The sequence below is a fragment of the Capricornis sumatraensis genome, chromosome 6 (assembly GCF_032405125.1).
Source record: "Capricornis sumatraensis isolate serow.1 chromosome 6, serow.2, whole genome shotgun sequence".
In the NCBI taxonomy this organism is placed as follows: Eukaryota; Metazoa; Chordata; class Mammalia; order Artiodactyla; family Bovidae; genus Capricornis; species Capricornis sumatraensis.
Window position 1 is genome coordinate 94,713,481 of NC_091074.1, and position 23,281 is coordinate 94,736,761.

A 23,281-nucleotide genomic window follows, 5' to 3' on the forward strand; every position below is an offset into this window, starting at 1 on the left:
TAGAAGGTTCAGCAAGATCATGTGAATACTAATAATCTAAAAATCGTGACATTGTAACATGTATACTATCATGTGAGAATCGAATCACCAGTCTATGTCCGACGCAGGATACAGCATGCTTGGGGCTGGTGCACAGTGATGACCCAGAGAGATGTTATGGGGAGGGAGGTGGGAGGGGGGTTCATGTTTGGGAACGCATGTACACCTGTGGTGGATTCATGTCAATGTATGGCGAAACCAATACAGTATTGTAAAGTAAAATAAAGTAAAAATAAAAATTAAAAAAATAGTAATAAAAATCGGCTCAAATAATTTAGATTATGTATCTTAAACAGACTTCAAAATCAGATAAAATACAGCTGTCTATGTGACTGGAAAAGGTAAGTTTTCATTCCAATCCCAAAGAAAGGTAAAGCCAAGGAATGCTCAAACTACTGCACAATTGCACTCACCTCAAACGCTAGTAAAGTAATGCTCAAAATTCTACAAGCCAGGCTTCAGCAATACGTGAACCATGAGCTTCCAGATGTTCAAGCTGGTTTTAGAAAAGGCAGAGGAACCAGAGATCAAATTGCCAGCATCCTCTGGATCGTTGAAAAAGCAAGAGAGATAAAAACATCTATTTCTACATTATTGACTATGCCAAAGCCTTTGACTGTGTGGATCACAATAAACTGTGGAAAGTTCTGAAACAGATGCGAATACCAGACACCTGACCTGCCTCTTGAGAAACCTGTATGCAGGTCAGGAAGCAACAGACAGAACAGGACATGGAACAACAGAATGGTTCCAAGTAGGAAAAGGAGTACGTCAAGGCTGTATATTGTCACCCTGCTTGTTTAACTTATTTATATGCAGAGTACATCATGAGAAATGCTGGGCTGGATGAAGCACAAGCTGGAATCAAGATTGCCAGGAGAAATATCAATAACCTCAGATATGCAAATAACACCACCCTTATGCCAGAAAGTGAAGAACTAAAGAGCTTCTTGATGAAAATGAAAGAGGAGAGGGAAAAAGTTGGCTTAAAACTCAACATTCAGAAAACTAATATCATGGTATCCGGTCCCATCACTTCATGGCAAATAGATGGGGAAACAGTGGAACAGTGGCTGACTTTATTTTTCTGGCCTCCAAAATCACTGCAGATGGTGTCTGCAGTGATGAAATAAAAAGATGCTTACTCCTTGGAAGGAAAGTTATGACCAACCTTGACACCATATTAAAAAGCAGAGACATTACTTTGCCAACAAAGGTCCGTCTAGTCAAGGCTATTGTTATTCCAGTAGTCATGTATGGATGTGAGAGTTGGACTATAAAGAAAGCTGAGCACCGAAGAATTGATGCTTTTGAACTTTGGTGTTGGAGAATACTCTTGAGAGTCTCTTGGACAGCAAAGAGATCCAACCAGTCTATCCTAAAGGAGATTAGTCCTGGGTGTTCACTGGAAAGACTGATGTTGTAGCTGAAACTCTAATACTTTGGCCACCTGATAAGAAGAGCTGACTCATTTGAAAAGACCCTGATGCTGGGAGAAATTGAGGGCAGGAGGAGAAGGGGATGATAGAGAATGAGATTGTTGGATGGCATCACCAACTCAATGGACATGAGTTTGGGTAGACTCAGGGAGTTAGTGATGGACAAGGAGGCCTGGCATGCTGAGGTTCATGGGGTCTCAAAGAGTTGGACACGACTGAGTGACTGAACTGAACTGATGTGATATAAAATTTTTCTTTCCTAGGACATAGTAGAAAACACATTTTGAAATGGAAAGAATTGGATGCTTACATATCTTCCTGGAGAATAAAATCTGACTGTAAGCAAAGATGGTGCACAGTTAAGCAGAGCTTATAAGTACATAGATTTGCAAAATGGTAAACAACCATGGAGAAAAAAATACTGTAATAAACTGATAGCAAATGCAGGAAATTCAGGACACTTGCAAAATTTTCAAAGACATTAAGAAAAAATTGCCTCTTTACTATGCATCCCAATAAACAGATTTTTATATGGATTTATTAAATAACTATAATAAAAATTCCTTCATATGAGGCAATTTATTAATGACTTAGCTCCAATTTAGTTTAAGGAGAGACTATGACATCATCCCCCTTCATGGATCACAGCCTTGTCATGGCGAAGGATCATGGAGAAACCAAGGGAGTTCCAGCAAAACATCTATGTTTGTTTCATTGACTGTGCTAAAGACTTTGACTGTGTTGATCACAACAGACTGTGGAAAATTCTGAAAGAGATGGGAGTAACAGACCACCTTTACCTGTCTCCTAAGAAACCTGTATGTGGTCAAGAAGCAACAATTAGAATTGCACACGGAATAACAGATTGGTTCAAAATTGAGAAAGAGGGATGACAAGGCTGTACATTATCACCCTTTTATTTAAATTATATGTAGAGTACATCATGTGAAATTCTAGGATGTATGAATCACAAACTGAAATCAAGATTGTGGGGAGAAATATCAACAACCTCAGATATGCAGATAATACCACTCTAACGGCAGAAAGTACAGAGGAACTAAAGAGCCTCTTGATGAGGGCAAAAAAAAAAAAAAAAAAAAAGGAGTGAAAATGCTGGCTTGAAACTCAATGTTCAAAAAACTATGACCATAGCATCTGGTCCCATCACTTCAAGGCAAAAAGAAGGGGGAAAAGTGGAAGCAGTGACAGATTTTATTTTCTTGGGCCTCAAAATCACTGCAGGTGGTGACTGCAGCCATGAAATTAAAAGATGCTTGCTCCTTGAAAGGAAAGTTATGACAAACCTAAACAGCGTATTAAAAAGCGGAAACATAACTTTGCTGACAAAGGGCCATCCAGTCAAAGCTATGGTTTTTCTAGTAGTCATGTACAGATATAAGAGCTGGACCATAAAGAAGGCTGAGTGCACAAGAATTCATGGTTTCAAATTGTGGTGCTGGAAAAGACTCTTGAAAGTCCCTTTTACAGCAAGGAGATCAAACCAGTCAATCCTAAAGGAAATTATCCCTGAATATTCAATGGAAGAACTGATGCAGAAGCTGAAGTTCCAATAGTTTGGCCACCTGATGCAAAGAGCCAACTCACTGGAAAATACTGATGTTGGGAAGGATTGAAGGTAAAAGAAAAAGAGGGTGGCAGAAGATGAGATGGTTAGATAGCATCACTGATTCAATGGTACATACCTGAGCAAACTCTGGGAGACAGTGAAGGACAGGGAAGCCTGGTGTGATGCAATCCACGGGGTTGCAAAGAGTCAGACATGACTTAGCGATTGAACAACAAAAATCGTATCATCATATCAGTTGATGCAGAAAAGCTTTTGACAAAATTCAACGTCCATTCATAATAAAACTCTCACCACACTAGGAATGAAAAGGAGCTCTTAACCTGATGAAGGGCATTAATAAGAAAACAAAGGCAAGCACTACTACTAATGAAAAACCAAATACTTTCTCCTAAGAATGGAAATAAGGCAAAGATCTCCAGTCCTACTTCTTTGATTCAACTCAACCTGAAAGTTCTAGCCAGGACAGCAGGCAGAATGAAAAATAATAGGCATACGGAACAGAATAGAAGCAATCAAACTACCTTATTTGCAGAGGACACAATAATCTGCATAGAAAATGCCTAGGAACATCAAGTAAAGATAAATTTCTGAACTATTAAATGAATTTGACAAAGACACATGACACAAGATTAACACAAAAATTAATCATATTTATACATAATAGGAAAATATAATTGGAAATTGACTTTTTCTACTGAGACCTAACCCTGCTTATTTAACTTATATGCAGAGTACATTATGAAAAACGCTGGGCTGGATGAAGCACAAGCTGGAATCAAGATTGCCGGGAGAAATATCAGTAACCTCAGATATGCAGATGACGCCACCCTTATGGCAGAAAGCGAAGAAGAACTAAAGAGCGTTTTGATGAAAGTGAAAGAGGAGAGTGAAAAATTTGGCTTAAAGTTCAACATTCAGAAAACTAAGGTCATGGCATCTGGTCCCATCACCTCAGGGCAAATAGATGGGGAAACAGTAGAAAAAGTGGGAGACTCTACTTTTTTGGCCTCCAAAATCACTGTAGATGATGACTGCAGTGATGAAATAAAAAAATCGCTTACTCCTTGGAAGAAAAGTTATGACCAACCTAGATAGCATATTAAAAAGCAGAGACATTACTTTGCCAACAAAGGTCCACCTAGTCAAGGATATTGTTTTTCCAATAGTCATGTATGGACGTGAGAGTTGGACTGTGAAGAAAGCTGAGCACCGAAGAATTGATGTTTTTGAACTGTGGTGTTGGAGAAGACTCTTGAGAGTCTCTTGGACAGCAAGGAGATCCAACCAGTCCATCCTAAAGGAAATCAGTCCTGAATATTCATTGGAAGGACTGATGCTGAAGCTGAAACTCCAACACTCTGGCCACCTGATATGAAGAGCTGACTCATTTGAAAAGACCCTGATGCTGGGAAAGATTGAGAGCAGGAGGAAAAAGGGATGACAGAGGATGAGATGGTCAGATGGTATCACTGACTCAATGGACATGAGTTTGAGTAAACTCCAGGAGTTGGTGATGGGCAGGGAGGCCTGGCATGCTGCAGTCCAAGGGGTTGCAAAGAGTTGGATGTGACTGAGCAATTGAACTAAGACTTAATTTTTTAGAACACTGAAGGATTCACAACAAAACTGAGGGGAGAATACAGAGATTTCCCATACAGCCTCTGCCCTTACAAAAGCATAGCCACCCCCATCATCAAAATCTCCCACCAGAGTGGTACATTTGTTACACTTGATGAAGCTACACTGATGCATCCTGATTGTCCAAAGTCAATAGTTTACATTAAGGTTTACTGTTACTGTTATGCATTCTATGGGTTTAGACAAATGTTTGATAACATGTATTTATCATGATGGTACCAAAAAAGTAGTTTCACTCCTGTGAAAGTCCTTGGTGCTCTACCTGTTCATTTCCTCACCCCAGCCCCTGGAAACTACATGATTTATACAGTACATAGTTTTGCCTTTTCTAAAATGTCATGTACTTGAAATCAAACAGAATGTAGCCCTTTTAGATTGGTTTCTTTCACTTGGTAAGATGCGTTTTAGATTCTTCCATGTCTTTCAATGGCTCTATAACTCATTTATTTTTATGGCTGAGTATTGTTCCATTGTCTTCATATACCACAGTTTATTTATCCAGACACCTACACGAACCAGATAATCATGATGGTGTGATCACCAACCTAGAGCCAGATATCCTGGAATGCAAAGTCAAGTGGGCCTTAGGAAGCATCACTATGAACAAAGCTAATGGAGGTGATGGAATTCCAGTTGAGCTATTTCAAATCCTAAAAGATGATGCTGTGAAAGTGCTACACTCAATATGCCAGCAAATTTGGAAAACTCAGCAGTGGCCACAGGACTGGAAAAGGTCAATTTCATTCCAATCTCAAAGAAAGGTAATGCCAAAGAATGCACAAATTACCACACAATTGCACTCATCTCGCACACTAGCATGGTGAAGGCAATGGCACCCCATTCCAGTACTCTTGCCTGGAAAATCCCATGGATGGAAGAGCCTGGTGGGGCTGCAGTTCATGGGGTCACTAAAAGTTGGACACGACTGAGAGACTTCACTTTCACTCTTCACTTTCATGCATTGGAGAAGAAAATGGCAACCCACTCCAGTGTTCTTGCCTGGAGAATCCCAGAGACGGGGAAGCCTGGTGGGCTGCTGTCTATGGGGTCTCACAGAGTCAGACACAAAGGAAGAGACTTAGCAGCAGCAGCAGCAGCACATGCTAGCAAAGTAATGCTTAAAATTCTACAAGCCAGGCTTCAACAGTACGTGAACCATGAACTTCCAGATGTTCGAGCTGGTTTTAGAAAGGGCAGAGGAACCAGATCAAATTGCCAACATCCGTTGTATTATCAAAAAAACAAGAGAGTTCCAGAAAAACATATATTTCTGCTTTATTGACTATGCAAAAGCCTTTGACTGTGTGGGTCACAATAAACTGTGGAAAATTCTTAAAGAGATGGGAATACCGGACCACCTGATCTGCCTCTTCAGAAATCTATATGCTGGTCAGGAAGCAACAGTTTTTACTGGACATGGACAGCGATTGGTTCCAAACAGGGAAAGGAGTATGTCAAGGCTGTATATTGTCACCCTGCTTGTTTAACTTATATGCAGACTATATCATGAGAAAGGCTGGGCTGGATGAAGCACTGCTGGAATCAAGATTGCTGGGAAAATATCAATAACCTCAGATATGCAGATGACACCACCCTTATGGCAGAAAGTGAAGAGGAACTAAGGAGCTTCTTGATGAAGGTGAAAGAGGAGAGTGAAAAAGTTGGCTTAAAACTCAACATTCAGAAAACTAAGATCATGGCATCTGGTCCTGTCAGTTCAGTTCATTCACTCAGTAGTGTCCGAATCTTTGCAAAACCATGAATCACAACATGCCAGACCTCCCTGTTCATCACCAACTCCCGGAGCTTACCCAACTCATGTCCATTGAGTCGGTGATGCCATCCAGCCATCTCATGCCCTTCTCCTCCTGCTCCCAATCCCTCCCAGCATCAGGATCTTTTCCAATGAGTCAACTCTTTGCATGAGGTGGCCAAAGTATTGGAGTTTCAGCTTCAACATCGGTCCTTCCAATGAACACCCAGGACTGATCTCCTTTAGGATGGACTGGTTGCATCTCCTTGCAGTCCCAGGGACTCTCAAGAGTCTTCTCCAGCACCACAGTTCAAAAGCATCAACTCTTCAGTGCTCAGCTTTCTTCACAGTCCAACTCTCACATCCATACATGACTACTGGAAAAACCATAGCCTTGACTAGACAGACCTTTGTTGCCAAAGTAATGTCTCTGCTTTTTAATATGCTATCTAGGTTGGTCATAACTTTCCTTCCAAGGAGTAAGTGTCTTTTAATTTCATGGCTGCAATCACCATCTCCAGTGATTTTGGAGCCCCCCAAAATAAAGTCTCTCAACGTTTCCATTGTTTCCCCATCTATTTCCCATGAAGCGATGGGACCAGATGCCATGATCTTAGTTTTCTGAATGTTGAGCTCTAAGCCAAGTTTTTCACTCTCCTCTTTCACTTTCATCAAGAGGCTTTTTAGTTCTTCGCCCTCTGCCATAAGGGTGGTGTCATCTGCATATCTGAGGTTATTAATATTTCTCCCGGCAATCTTGATTCCAGCATGTGCTTCATCCAGCCCAGCGTTTCTCATGATGTACTCTGCATAGAAGTTAAATAACCAGGGTGACAATATACAGCCTTGATGTACTCCTTTTCCTATTTGGAACCAGTCTGTTCCATGTCCACTTCTAACTGTTGCTTCCTAACCTGCATATAGGTTTCTCAAGAGGCAGGTCAGGTGGTCTGGTATTCCCATCTCTTTCAGAATTTTCCACAGTTTACTGTGATCCACAGAATCAAAGGCTTTCACAGAGTCAATAATGCAGAAATAGATGTTTTTCTGGAACTCTTGCTTTTTCGATGATCCAGAAGATGTTGGCAATTTGATCTCTGGTTCCTCTGGCTTTTCTAAAACCAGCTTGAACATCTGGAAGTTCATGGTTCATGTATTGCTGAAGCCTGGCTTAATTTTGAGCATTACTTTACTAGCATGTGAGATGAGTGCAATTGTGTGGTAGTTTGAGCATTCTTTGACATTGTGTTTCTTTGGGATTGGAATGAAAACTGATCTTTTCCAGTCCTGTGGCCACTGCTGAGTTTTTTCAAATTTGCTGGCATATTGAGTGCAGCACTTTCACAGCATCATCTTTCAGGATTTGAAATAGCTCCACTGGAATTCCACCACCTCCACTATCTTTGTTCGTAGTGATGCTTTCTAAGGCCCACATGACTTCACATTCCAGGATGTCTGGGTCTAGGTGAGTGATCATACCATCATTATTATCTTGGTCTTGAAGATCTTTTTTGTACAGTTCTTCTGTGTATTCTTGCCACCTCTTCTTAATATCTTCTGCTTCTATTAGGTCCATACCATTTCTGTCCTTTATTGACCCATCTTTGCATGAAATGTTCCCTTGGTATCGCTAATTTTCTTGAAGAGATCTCAATTCTTTCCCATTCTGTTGTTTTCCTCTATATCTTTCCACTGATCGCTGAGGAAGGCTTTATTATCTCTCCTTGCTATTCTTTGGAACTCTCCATTCAGATGCTTATATCTTTCCTTTTATTCTTTGCTTTTTGCTTCTCTTTTATTCACAGCTATTTGTAAGGCCACCCCAGACAGCCATTTTGCTTTTTTGCATTTCTTTTCCACGGGGATGGTCTTGATCCCTGTCTCCTGTACAATGTCACGAACCTCCTGTCCATAGTTCATCAGGTACTCTGTCTATCAGATCTAGTCCCTTAAATCTAGTTCTCACTTCCACTGAATAATCATACGGGCCATCATGGTCAACATAAGAGTCCAAAATGCAGTACTTGGATGCAATCTCAAAAACAACAGAATGATCTCTGTTCATTTCCAAGGCAACCATTCAATATCACAGTAATCCAAGCCTATGCCTCAACCAGTAATGCTGAAGAAGCTGAAGTTGAATGGTTCTATGAAGACCTATAAGACCTTTCAGAACTAACACCCAAAAAAGATGTCCTTTTCATTATAGGGAACTGGAATGCAAAAGTAGGAAGTCAAGAAACACCTGGAGTAACAGACAAATTTGGCCATGGGGTACGGAATGAAGCAGGGAAAGACTAATAGAGTTTTGCCAAGAAAATACACTGGTCATAGCAAACACCCTTTTCCAACAACACAATGAAGACTCTACACATGGACATCACCAGATGGTCAACACTGAAATCAGATTGATTATATTCTTTGCAGCCAAAGATGGAGAAGCTCTATACAGTCAGCAAAAACAAGACCAGAAGCTGACTGGGGCTCAAATCATGAACTCCTTATTTCCAAATTCAGACTGAAATTGAAGAAAGTAGGGAAAACCACTAGACCATTCAGGCATGACCTAAATCAAATCCCTTATGATTATACAGTGGAAGTGGGAAATAGATTTAAGGGACTAAATCTGACAGACAGTGTCTGATGAACTGGTCCTGTCACTTCATGGCAAATAGATGGGGAAACAGTGGAAACAGTGACTGACTTTATTTTTTGGGGCTCCAAAATCACTGCAGATGGTGACTGCAGCCATGAAATTAAAAGACGCTTGCTCCTTGGAAGAAAAGTTGTGACCAACCTTGATATCATTTTAAAAAGCAGAGACATTACTTTGCCAACAGTGGTCCATCTAGTCAAAGCTATGATTTTCCAGTAGTCATGTATGGATATGAGAGTTGGACTATAAGGAAAGCTGAGCACTGAAGAATTGATGGTTTTGAACTGTGGTGTTGGAGAAGACTCTTGAGAGTCTCTTTACTGCAAGGAAATCCAACCAGTCCATCCTAAAAGAAATCAGTGGAATATTCACTGGACGGACTGATGCTGAAGCTGAAACTCCGATACTTTGGCCACCTGATGTGAAGAGCTGACTCATTTGAAAAGACCCTGATGGTGGGAAAGACTGAAGGCAGGAGGAGAAGCGGACGACAGAGGATGCGATGGTTGGATGGCATCACCAACACAACGGACGTGAGTTTGAGTGATCTCCAGGAGTTGGCGATGGATCGGGAGGCCTGGCGTGCTGCAAGTCCATGGGGTTGCAAAGAATCGGACGCGACTGAGCGACTAATCTGAACTGAACTGAAGAAGGTTGCTTCCAAGCTTGGGCAGTTTAATAGTTTCTAAATTCCATGTACAGCATTTTGTGTGGAGAAAGTTTTCATTTCTTTTGAATAATATCAAGGTACATGATTCCAGGACTGTATTGAAAGAGTGTTTAATTTTGTAAGAAATGGCTAAACTCTCTTCCAAAGTAGCTGAACCATTTTGCACTCGCACCAGCAATGAATGAGAGTTCCTATTGCTCTACATTTTGCCAGCACTTGATGTAGTCCGTGTCCCAGATTTTGATGTGTAGAGGTATCTCATCGTTTTAACTTGCATTTTCTAGTGACATATATATGGACATTTTTCCCTGTGCTTATATGCAATCTATGTATCTTCTTTTTATTGAGGTCTCTGTTTAGTCTTTGACCCATTTTTAATCAAGTTTTTTGCTTTCTTATGAGTTTCTTCTTGAGTTTTAACAGTTTTTGTGTATTTTGGATGACAGTTTTTTTAAAATCATATGTGTCTTTTTATTTTCTCCCTGTCTGTGGCTAGTCTTCTTAGTCTCTTTTACAGAGCAAAAGTTTTTAATCTTAATGAAGTGCAACTTATCAAAAATTTATTTTGTGGCTCTCGCTTTTGATTTTATATTTAAGAAGTTATTATCTAATGCAAGTTTGCTGAGACTTTCACCTATGTTGTAGTTTTGTGTTTTAAATGTAGGCTTATGATCTGAAGTCATTATTTAACGCAAGGTTTCTGCGACTTTCACCTATGTTGTAGTTTTGCATTTTAAATGTAGGCTTATGATCCATTTTGAATTAATTTTTTGAAGAGTGTAAGGTCTGTGTCTAAGGTTTATATTTTTTGCACGTGCAAGTCCAGTTCTTCAAGCACTATTTGTTGAAGAGACTATCTTTGTTCCTCTGTATGGTTCTGGGGATTTTGTTATATTTCATTGGTCTATTTGTCCATTCTTTGCCTTAAAAACAATTGAAATTCTGGCACACACGATAACATGGATGAAATATGAAGATACTATGCCAAGTGAAATTAGCCAGACAAAAAGGGGTAAATATTATACAACTCTACTTATATAAAATATATAGAATAGGCAAATTCATAGAGATGCAAAGTAGATGAGAGTTTACCAGGGACCAAATGGAAAGGAAATGTCAAATTATGGTTTAATGAGGATAAAACTTCTATTTGTGGAGATGGAAAATTTTGAGAAATAAATACTGTAATAGTTACATTTGCAGAACACTGTGAAAGTAATTTATCCCACTGAATTCTACACTTAAAAATGAATAAATGGAATATTTTATGTTATGCCAATTTTGTTGTTGTTTTTCACTAAGTTGTGTCCAACTCATTTGTGACCCCATGGACTATGCCTGCCAAGCTCCTCTATCCATGGGACTTCCCAGGCATAAATACCAGAGCGGGTTGTCATTTTCTTCTCCAGGAGATCTTTTGGACCCAGAGATTGAACTCATGTCTCCTGAATTGGCAGGCAAATTCTTTACCACTGAGCCACCTGGGAAGCCCTTATGTATATTTTCAGTTCAGTTACTCAGTCGTGTCCAACTCTGCAACCCCATGGACTGCAGCATGCCAGGCTTCCCTGTCCATCACCAACTCCTGAAGCTTGCTCAAACTCATGTCCATTTAGTCAGTGATGCTGTGCAATCATCTCATCCTCTGTAGTCCCCTTCTCTTCCTGCCTTCAATCTTTCCCAGGATCAGATTCTTTTCCAATGAGTCAGGTCTTTGCATCAGGTGGCCATAGTATTAGAGCTTCAGCTTCAGCATCAGTCCTTCCAATGAATATTCAGGACTGATTTACTTTAAGATTGACTGGTTTGATCTCCTTGCAGTCCAAGGGACTTGCAAGAGTCTTCTTGAACACTACAGTTCAAAACCATGTATATTTTATAACCAAATAAGTAAGTAAATAACTAAATAAAGCTGGTATATGATAGAAGTGATGTTACAAATTATTAGGAGTTGATAGACTAGTCAATGAATTGGGCCTGGGACAACTAACTATCATGGTATCATGGTGGCAAAAGTCAGATTGCTACTTCAGAGCAGACAAAGATATAATTTCCTGTTGATTTAAGGATCTAAATGCAAAAAGCAAAACTTTAAATCTTTTTGGCACTTTGAGGACCGAAGAATAGGAAAGAAATGGAATTCTTAGAAAACAATTAAAAACCTCAAGCAGTAAAAGGAGATATATTTTACTAATAGAATGAAAAACCTGTACATGACAAAATGAAAGCAATAATTAGATACCACTTCATACCTGTCAGAATTACAAAATTTCAGTGGTCTAGTAGTGGCAAGTGTCAACATAGGTATAAGGAAATGAGAACTCTTATGTGCTGCTAAGTTACAGTAGAAATTGGTTTTTAAAAACTCTATTCCCAGCAAGGTGAGATGAGTGTGCACATGGAGGGTAATCTAAGATAGCGACACAGAGCCCATGCAGTGTGAGAAGTAATGAGGTAGCCTGCAATGTGGGAGACCCGGGTTTGGTTCCTGGGTCGGGAAGATCCCCTGGGGAAGGAAATGGCAATCCACTCCAGCACTCTTGCCTGGAAAATCCCATGGACAGAGGAGCCTGATAAGCTACAGTCCATGGGGTTGCAAAGAGTCGGACACGACTGAACGACTTCACTTCACTTCACTGAGAGTATAAAGAGGCAAGTTTCTCACTGTCACAGAAGGAAGTTACCAATATAGAAAAGGAGAAAACTAGGATGAAACCTATAATGTTGGTTTGGAATTAGAGGTATAAATGTGTGTATGAACTCATAGATTTTATAGGTAAGTAGTTAGATAAGTAGGTAGGTGAGTAGGAGAGTAGAGATGATAAATGAACAGATAGATGACAGATACACAGATATATAGATTTCTACATAGAGACTGATACATAAATATATTTTTCTCTATCTCTATCCAACAAGCATTCTGGAATAGTGACATCCCATAGCAACGAGCATACCTAACACCCAGATCTTCTAAATATCATTTTCCACTGAAAGCAATCAGTGCTCCTTGGAGAGATGGCTAAATCCATGGCTGGCAAAATACAAGATGAGCTATACCACCATTTGAATACTAGAATAAATTATGACTATAATGGATTGTAAATAATGAAGTAAAATGAAAAACTATGTGTCCATACAGATACAAGTAAATTGCAAATAGCTAAGAAATGTGGTACTTACTGCTTCAAAGTACCTCTATACAAAATACTTATTAATTACAAAGGAAAAAAAGTAATTTCACAGTGGACAGGCCTGGAAATTCCCACCTTAGTGCAGAGGTCAAGTAAGCATGATCAGCAATGGAAAATATCAAAATCATGAACCACCTGATTAGCATATAAGGAGAAGACCACAGCGTCACTTCTGTAATATTTTTGGCAAACATGCATAACCTGATTCAAGTCACGAGAAAGCATTTGTAACATGAGGGATATTCTATTCTAAACCACCTTGCGATTTTTGAGAGTATCAAGTTAATGAAGTCAAAGAAAGACTTTAGCAAGAGACTAATATGGCAAGAGACTTCCATATGGCAAGAAACTAATGAGAGATGACAACCAAGAGCAAAGATCAGTTTTGAACTGCCTTTTTTTTTTTTTTTTTGCAATAATGAACACGAGGGGGCAGTTGGTGACACCTGAAGGGGTCTGAGAATTAGATAGTCGATAATGATGCATCAGTGTTAGTGATAATGGTTGTACTCTAAATGTATAAGATGTAGGAGAACATTCTTATTTGTAAGAAGTACAAGATTAAGTATTCAAGGTGATGGAAAATCAAATGACAACTTTCAAATAGTCTAGGAAAAATAAATATATACCGCACTTATAGCATTTCTGTAAAATGTGTGACTGTTTCAAAAAATTAAAACAGTTGGCAAAATTATGCATTGAAAATATGCATTTCTACTAGCTAGTAGCTAACAAATTCTCCCATATGTACATAGCCAAACAGGTCCCAACAGGCTCTTTGTAATAGAGAAATTGTAATAAGGAAAAAAGACATCAATACATAAAAAGGAACATAATTATATAAATCATGCTGCTGCTGCTGCTGCTGCTGCTAAGCCGCTTCAGTCGTGTCTGACTCTGTGCGACCCCAGAGACAGAAGCCCACCAGGCTCCCCTGTCCCTGGGATTTTCCAGGCAAGAACACTGGGTTGCCATTTCCTTCTCCAATGCATGAAAATCGAAAGTGAAAGGGAAGTCACTCAGTCGTGTCTGACTCTTCGTGACCCTATGCACTGCAGCCTACCAGGCTCCTCCGTCCGTGGGATTTTTCAGGCAAGAGTTCTGGAGTGGGGTGCCATCGCCTTCATGGTTATGTAGAAATAAGTATATTTATAATCTGGAATACTACCCAGCAGTTAAAGATGAACTGTCTTGACATGAATAAATACTGTGAAAATAGTAGATTATTTTCACAATAGGGATATTATTTGTGTATTTTGAGCAGACCAAGCAATCCTTTGAAATTGAAGAACACATGTCTAGGATATAAAATATAAGAGGGTGGACAGAAGAATGCACACCATCTCAAACTATCCGATCACCTCCCAGGACAAAAGAATGCAGTTAGATGAGCTCAACTGTTCTGTATCATTCCAATTTTCTTTTTATCTGAACAAAAATGGCAAACTGTTTTCTTAATTTGTGGGTAATAGGTATATGAGCTTGTGACAGATTATTCCTTGTACCTTCTTCCTCCATGAGAGAGATATTATTAAAATTTTAAAACAATAAAATAAAATTGTTATCAACACCCGTGGTGGATTCATGTCAATGTATGGCAAAAACAATACAGTATTGTAAAGTAAAATAAAGTAAAAAAAAAAATTTTTTTTAAATGCTCTGAGCAGAATTTGGAAACAATGTCTGACCTGGTTATAAACCACAATGAAATTTTCCAAACTAAACCACATATCTCTGGGAGAACTCGCCACCTAGTCCCCAGGATTCCAAAGTGGGTAGCAAGAAACCCTACCCAGATTAACCAGAGTGAGTGAGATGCAGAGGAGGGAAATAGCATTTCTGAAGATGGAAAATATGAGCTGGAAGACACCAAACCCTTTGATTTCTGGAGGAAACATTTGCAGAGAGTCATGTTCTCTGATTATCATAAAGGGCCAGAAAGAGCTATTTTGTGTGCCATTATGTGAGACATAAAATTATCTTACATTTTAGTAAGAACAGTAGCAAAGCATTTTTTGTCTTGTTTTGTTTGTGGGGTTTTCTTGTTGTTGTTGCATGATGGATGGCCTCAGGAGGACTATTTGCAGTTTTGTTTTAATTTAATGTTAGAATATAGTGATTTATGGGTTTCCCTGGTTTAACTCAGCTGATACAGAATCTGCCTGCAGTGCAGGAGACCCCAGCTTGACTCCTGGGTTGGGAAGATCCCCTGGAGAAGGGATAGGCTATGCACTCTAGTATTTTTGGGCTTCCATGGTGCCTCAGATGGTAAAGAATCTGCCTGAAATGCAGGAGACCTGGGTTGGACCCCCGGGCTGGGAAGATCCCCTGGAAGAGGGCATGGCAACCCACTCCAGTATTCCTGCCTGGAGAATCCCCATGGACAGAGGAGCCTCGTGGGCTACAGTTCATGTCATTGCAAAGAGTCGGACAAAACTGAGCGACTAAGCACAGCACAGCACATGTATTGTTAATCCCAAATCCTAGTTTATCCATCTCTTCCCTGCCCAAGTTTCCCTTTGGTAACCATAAGTTTGTTTTCAAAGTTTGTGAGTCTGTTTAGCAAATGTATTTTTATGCCTTACCTATTACCAGATTTTATGTTGTGATAAGATTATGTAAAATATTCCTGTTACAGCTTAACTCCTTGATGTTAATTAAAGCAATGCAAATAATGAGAGCTCTCTCCCTGCCAGACCATGTTCCCTCATGGACATGGTTATCAGTTAAACTTAATATTAACTATCACCTGATAAACTTCTCTATAGACTGTTCCTATCTAAGCAATGCATCTGATTAGAGAGAAAGGGCACTGTTTCTGAACAGGATTCAGTCTCCTTTTGTTTGGTACAAGTGAAAAATTTTGAAGCAAATCTACCCCAGAGAGGTACCTTCACTGTGTCTGCTTCGTCTCCACTATATGAAGACGGAGATGTGGACCTGGAACTGATGTAAAACTTGATCTTTAGATTCTGTTCAAACATATTGTCAACTGGATCGCCCTAGAAAGACAAGTTAAGGAAAACAAAAATTCAAGAGATCACTGTATAGAATTCAGCACTCTTAACATAAGTCATGAGCATAACACTACTTTCCAATAATGGGTGATAAAACTGTAACTTTAGTATTTTTGTAAGAAGTATGTCAACACTCAAAACTGTAGCCATGATCTTTCAATGGTGGACACAGCTGCTCCTACCTGCAACTCTGCGCATTTCTCTTATGTGCTGTTTCACATCCATCATTCCATTCCATGTGGAAGTACCATGACATTAAAAAAAAAAAAAAGAGCGGGTGGATTCCACTCACAGTGGGTTATAGAGAAATGGATCAGAAACTACAGATAAGAACTCTGTCACTGAGGGCACCTAGTGAAGAGGATCAGAATATGTCACCCCCAAGTATGTCACTTTGGCATATTGATTACTTGAATTAAAGTACTTGAGAAACAGCCATGCAAGGTTACTCTGCCCTCCTTTGTTCTCCTGAAGGAAGAAGGATACAAATCTTCCCTGTGAAAATCACCCTTCCTGTGCCAGGAGGAGGGAAAAACTTAATCACCAGAAACACGGAATTCAAGGCTAGGAAGGCTGCATAAACAAAGATATGATTGTTAAACTACCCATATTTTCCTTGTTACTTCACCATTTGTGACTCATAACCCAAACCCCATTGTCTTATCGTTTCTTCACAAATATATTATACCTTTGCCTAAAAAAGTATAAAATCTTCCTTTCTCTGATCGCTTAAGGTCTTCTTTCTCTTGGGAAGGCTCCCATGTACATGTAAAAAATTAAGATGTGTATGCTTTTCTCCTGTTATTCTGTCTTATGACCAATAGAAGAAAGACAAGAATTTTTCCCACCCACAGTGAATTAGGCATTAAATGAAAGTAAATGAAACTGATCATGGTTGTATGACTAATGGCACCAATGTAAACCCCTGCTTATTTAATAGCATAGAAATACTGGCACACAGGGGTCAACATCTATTATCATCAGAATTTTTGTGACTTTACTTTGGAAGATCATGTAGTGCATAATTTAGTGATTTCCAAAGTTATAAAGTTTCTTAAAATGCAGAGGCAGCTCCAGGATTTTTATATAAGTGAGGCTCAATCAGAAGATGAGGTGAAGCTATAGGTCAGCCTTCCTGGGGTTGCATACACACAGTGAGTGTTTCACATGGTACTAAAGAGTATTTTGCTGTTTTCTTTACACATCATGTTTAATATCCATGAGATGATGGTGGTAGTGGTTGTGATGGTGATAGCAGTAGTAACTGGGATTTAGGGGTAGGAGAGCTGGTAGAGATTATTGAAAGGCCAACCTGCCTGAGCACCCCCCCTTAGTCTCAAGAGCTACAATTGTCAAAATGTCCTATGCATTTGTATGAGCACGTTTTGGGGGTAACAGAATAAACTCTCTTCAGAAAATAAAGCCAAATAATAAAGAGCATAAATAACTGACAATGTGCAAAGCAAAGAGCTTTGTTTAGTAAATTACATCTTAAGCTTGATTTCAGTTCAAGGCAAATTCAGACACGTGGCTTAAATCCCCAAATGCCCTGTTCATTTTCTCAGGTTGGATACAGTATCTTCCATTGTTAACTCATGTGACCACTATGGTGAAATATGAATTATTGTTTGTATATTTTATTGATTTTTTTTTTTTTGGTGTGGAGAATTTAAAAGTCTGTCTTTTGGATTGATTCCAGGTACGATTTTCTATGTGGCACAGTGGTAAAGAATCCACTTGTCAGTGCAGAAGACCCAAGAGATGTGAGTTTGATCCCTGGATCAGGAAGATTCCCTGGAGTAGGAAATGGCAACCCACTCCAGTATTCTTGCCTGGAAGATTCCCTGTACAGAGGAGCCTGTCAGTTACAGACCATGGGGTCACAAAGAGTTGGCTACGATTGAGCCACAGAGCACATACACACAGTTTTCTATGTGGTTAATATTTTAGAGATCAACAAGGCTCCCAACAAATTACTTGAGCCTAACACTATAAGTGTTAGTCGCTCATTCCTGTCGAACTTTTTGCAACCTCATGGACTGTAGCCCACCAGGCAACTCTGTCCATGGAATTCTCCAGGCAAGAATACTGGAGTGGGTAGCCATTCCCGTCTCCAGGGGATCTTTCCGACCTGGGGATCAAACCTCGGGTCTCCTGCACTGCAGGCAGATTCTTTACCATCTGAGGCACCAGGCTGGAAATTTAAAACCAGCAAGATTGGCTGTCACTTATTGCTAATAATATAATCAAGGGTATGGTCTTCCCAGTGGTCACATATGGTTGTGAGAGGTGGACCATAAAGAAGGCAGAGTGCTAGAGAATTGACACCTTTGAACTGCGGTGCTGGAGAAGACTCCTGAGAGTCCTTTGGACAGCAGGGAACTCAAACCAGTCAATCTTAGAGGAAATCAATCCTGAATACTCATTGGAAGGACTTATGCTGAAGCTGAAGCTCCAATATTTTGATCATCTGATGCAAAGAGTCGACTCATTGGAAGAGTCCCTGTTGCTGGGAAAGATTGAAGGCAGAAAGAGAAGAGGGCATCAGAAGATGAGATGGCTGGATGGCATCACCGATGCAATGGGTGTGAACTTGGGCAAACTTTGGGAGATGGTGAGGGACAGGGAAGCCTGGTGTGCTGCAGTCCATGGGGTTGCAAAGAGTTGGATACGACTGTGTGATTGAACAACATTACTAATAGACTTGTTCCCTGGGAGGGCCATGACCATTACTGTGGGCATAAGCAAGCTAGCTACATGACACAGCTATCAGCAAAACAAGCAGATAAGGAGTTAATTTACTCCTGCCAATGAAGATTCCCTTCCAAAAGTTCTCAGTAACCTAGGTAACTGACTACTAGAGAGACCCATCTGTCCTCTCCCATCCCCTGAATCTCACTTTTAAGCTTTAAATTAGGCAACATAGAATGAAACCCTGAAACTCAAGACACCCCACCCTCTATGCTAGTAAAATCAGAGCTCTCAGTCTCCTTTCTCTCCCATTCTCTCTATCTGCCACCTTGTTGTGTGGCCCTTGGGTGTGCCATGTACCCCCCAGGGCCTGTTAGTGATCAATCATGTTCCTCAAATTTCCCTTACAGTTTTTACTTAAGTGCATCCTGCTATCATAATAAGAATCACAAGGCTCGGGCCAGACACACAGTGGTCCCTGTGGTGATGGGGAGGATTGTGTGTGGCACTCACTACAAGTACTACGGCTCAGGTGAATGCCCTGGGCATTCCTAGCCAAGAGCATCACTACCAACCAGCTGAGACTACAAAACAGAGTTTAATCTTGCTCATAGTGTGTTGTCTTTTGTGCTTGACTTTTTTCACTCAACATTATGCCAGTGAGATTCACTCATGGTGTTGTGTATAGCTGTAATTTATTCATTTTTATTGCTATAGTGTATTTCATTACATTAATATAGCCTAATTTCTTTATTCATTCATTTTGATGGACATTTGTGTTTTAGCTATTACAATCATTCTTTTACATACATCCTGGCATAAAATATGCAAACATTCCTACAGGATATATTTTCTAGAACTGGAATTACACAATATGCAGATTCATATTTCTTCAAGTGCTCACCAACACTTGCTTTTGTAATCATTCTGTGTTAGCTATTTATTTTCACTAGTGGCATCTCATGAGGTTTAGAACTTTTAATATGTTCATTGTCTATTTGGATTTCCTCTTTTATGAATAGTCTGTTAAATTTCTTGCCACTTTCCCATCAGATTCACTGCCTTTTTCTTATTGATTTATAAACTGCTTATATATTCTAGATATGAGCTTTCGTTATTTGTAGTGTTGTAAACATCTATTTCTACTCTAAGGCTTGTGTTTGGATGATCAATTTTCACTGTTCTATAGTCCCAGTTTTATAATAAATTAAGTATTTCTAATACAAATTTTTCTGGGCACTGTCAAACACCACTGGTCTATGTATTTATGTTTTTGCAAATACCACACTGTTTTAATTTACAGATTGTAGTTTAATAATAAATCTTGAATTTCTGGGACTTCTCTGGCAGTCCAGTGGTTAAGACTTCACTTTCTAGTGCAAGAGGTGCCTATTCCATCTCTGGCTGAGCAGCTAAGATCCCACAAGCCTTGTGGCCAAAAAACCAAAAACATAAAATAGAAGCAATATTGCAACAAATTCAGTAACGACTTTAAAAATGGTCCACATCAAAAATATCAGAGAACAATATGGATATTCCTTAACAAACTAGAAATAAAACTACCATATCACCCAGCAATCCCACTATGGGCATATACTCTGAGAAAACCACAATTCAGAAAGACATATGTACCCCAGTGTTTACTGCAACACTATTTATAATAGCCAGGACATGGAAGCAACCTAGATGTCCATTGACAGATGAATGGATAAAGAACATGTGATACATATATGCATACATATATATATATAATATATATAATGGACTATTTCTCAGCCATAAAAAGGAACAAATTTGAATCAGTTGTAGTGAGGTAGATGAACCCAGAGCCTGTTATACAGTGTGAAGTAAATCAGAAAGAGAAAAACAAATATAGTATGTTAACGCATATATATGGAATCTAGAAAAATAGTACTGATAAATCTATTTGTAGGGAAGGAATTGACATGCAGACGTAGAGAAGAGATGTGTGACCACATTGCAAATTTCATGAAGAAAATAGAATTTAATCCGGATTATATTTAATCATGGTATTTTATATTAAATCTTTATTTTTTATATTAAATCTTTAATCTTGATGGAATCTTGATTGAATTGATATATTATCAGTAAACTCAAACAGGGGCTTTGTATCAACCTAGAGGGGTGGGGTGGGGAGGAAAATGGGAGGGAGGTTCAAAAGGGAGGGGATATATGTATATCGATGGCTGATTTATGTTGAGGCTTGACAGAAAATGACAAAATTCTGTAAAGCAATTATCCTTCCATAAAAAATAAATTAATAAAAAAATGAAGAATTAATATCTTTAAATATTGAGTCTTTCAATCTAGTGTTATAGCTATTTAACTTAGGCCTTTGAAAACATTCCTCTTTAAATTTTATCATATTTCTTCCCAGAAGCCTTCTAGCTATTGTTAGATTTGCTTCTAAATATTGGATTCCTTATGTTATTGTAAATGGTGTATGTTTAAAAAGGTAATTATTTAATATTCTAATATAATGACTTCATATTATTTAATATTCATACAGAGAGATGCATTTGATTTGAGTATATCACTGTGACATATATTTGTTTCTGTATATTGACATTGTGGTCAACATATTCTGTACATATAATATACTCTGTATATTGATTTTTATATACTAATATGGTAGTGAACCACCTTGCTAAACTATTAATAATTCTAATAATTTATTGAAAAGATCCTCAATTTCATAATGAATTTTATGCTCGTAAACATAATTTTTTTCATTTTTTCATTTTTATACTTTTTTGCACTTCATACTTTTCATTTTTTACTTTGTTCATAAGTATAAGAATAGGAAAGCTCAGTATTTCACCATAATACAGTTATATACATATATAATTATTATATATAATGGTGGCACTAGTGGGAAAGAGGGCTTCCCAGTGGTGCTAGTGATAAAGAACCCACCTGCCAATGAAGGAGACGGTAAGAGACATGGGCTTGATGCCTGGGTTGGGAAGAGCCCCTGGCGGAGGGCATGGCAACCCACTCCAGTATTCTTGCCTGGAGAATCCCATGGACAGAGGAGCCTGGTGGACTTTGGTCCATAGGGTTGCAGAGTCAGACATGACTGAAATGACTTAGGATGGAGGATAATAATATTACATAACACATAATAATTATTATATAATATTAAATATTATTATTATATATGACTTTTGTTGCTGGTGCTGATATCTTTGATCAGATAAAGAAAGTTGTTTTCTATTTCTAGATTGGGGAGAAGTGTTTTGCTTTTCTATTATAAAAGGCTGTTGAATTTTTCAGATGTTCTTATGCTTTTATGGAAATGATATGATTTATATTTTTAATCCATGAAAATCAAGATGGTGGAGTAGAGGGATGTGTGCTCATCTTCTCCTGCAAGAACACCAAAATTGCAACTAAAACAACTATCAACAGGAGAATGCTGGATCCCACAAAAGAGAGATACCCCGTGTCCAAGGGCAAAGAAGTCCCAACAAGATGGTATGAGGGGTATAATCACATTTAGAATCAAATCTCATAACTGCCAGAGATGCTCAGAGGGTACAAACAAAACCTCATGCTCAGCAGGACCCAGGGAAAGGTGCAGTGACCCCCACAAGAGACTGAACCAAACCTGCCTTTGAGTGTTTGAGGGTCTCCTGTGGAGGCACAGGTCAGCAATGGCCTGCTGTGGGGACAGGGGTTCTGGCTGCCGCAGACCTAGGAGGCACAGTGTGTGGCACAAGTCATCTTGGAGGAGGTTGCCATTAGTCCCACCACAGAGTCACTGAGCCTACAAACTGGAGAACAATTATACCAAAGAAGCTCTTGCACTGTTACAAAAGTTCTAGGGCCCAAAACAAACTTTCCAACCTGGGGATCTGAGAACCCTCTGGGAATTTGACTTTGAAGGGCAGTAGAATGGCACCCGGGAGAAGGCAATGGCACCCCACTCCAGTATTCTTGCCTGGAAAATCCCATGGACAGAGAAGCCTGGTAGGCTGCAGTCCATGGGGTCGCTGAGAGTTGGACATGACTCAGTGACTTCACTTTCACTTTTCACTTTCATGCATTGGATAAGGAAATGGCAGCCCACTCCAGTATTCTTGCCTGGAGAATCCCAGAGACGGTGGAGCCTGGTGGGCTGCCGTCTATGGGGTCGCACAGAGTCGGACACGACTGAAGCGACTTAGCAGCAGCAGCAGCAGGATGGCACCCCTCTCCAGTACTCTTGCCTGGAAAATCCCATGGATGGAGGAGCCTGGTAGGCTGCAGTCCATGGGGTCGCTAAGAGTCGGACACGACTGGGTGACTTCACTTTCACTTTTCACTTTCATGCATTGGAGAAGGACATGGGAACTAACTCCAGTGTTCTTGCCTGGAGAATCCCAGGGACGGGGGAGCCTGGTGGGCTGCCGTCTACGGGGTCGCACAGAGTCGGACACAACTGAAGCGACTTAGCAGCAGCAGGATTTGATTACAGAACTTCCGTAGGACTGAGGAAACAGACTCTTGGAGAGCCAAACAAAACCTTTTGTGCACCAGGACCCAGGAGAAAGGAGCAGTGACCCCACAAGAGACTGAGCCAGACTTTTAATATTT

General features: G+C 39.6%; 1 protein-coding gene across 1 annotated transcript in view; it reads right to left on the reverse strand.

Moving 5' to 3' along the window:
- LOC138080647 (serine/threonine-protein kinase MRCK alpha-like) overlaps positions 1-23,281 on the reverse strand; it is a 62,457-nt gene that overhangs the window by 20,799 nt on the left and 18,377 nt on the right. Inside the window, exon 6 of the mRNA XM_068973523.1 lies at positions 15,866-15,976. Coding sequence (XP_068829624.1) covers positions 15,866-15,976 — 111 coding nt within the window. The remainder of the gene's footprint in view (positions 1-15,865; positions 15,977-23,281) is intronic.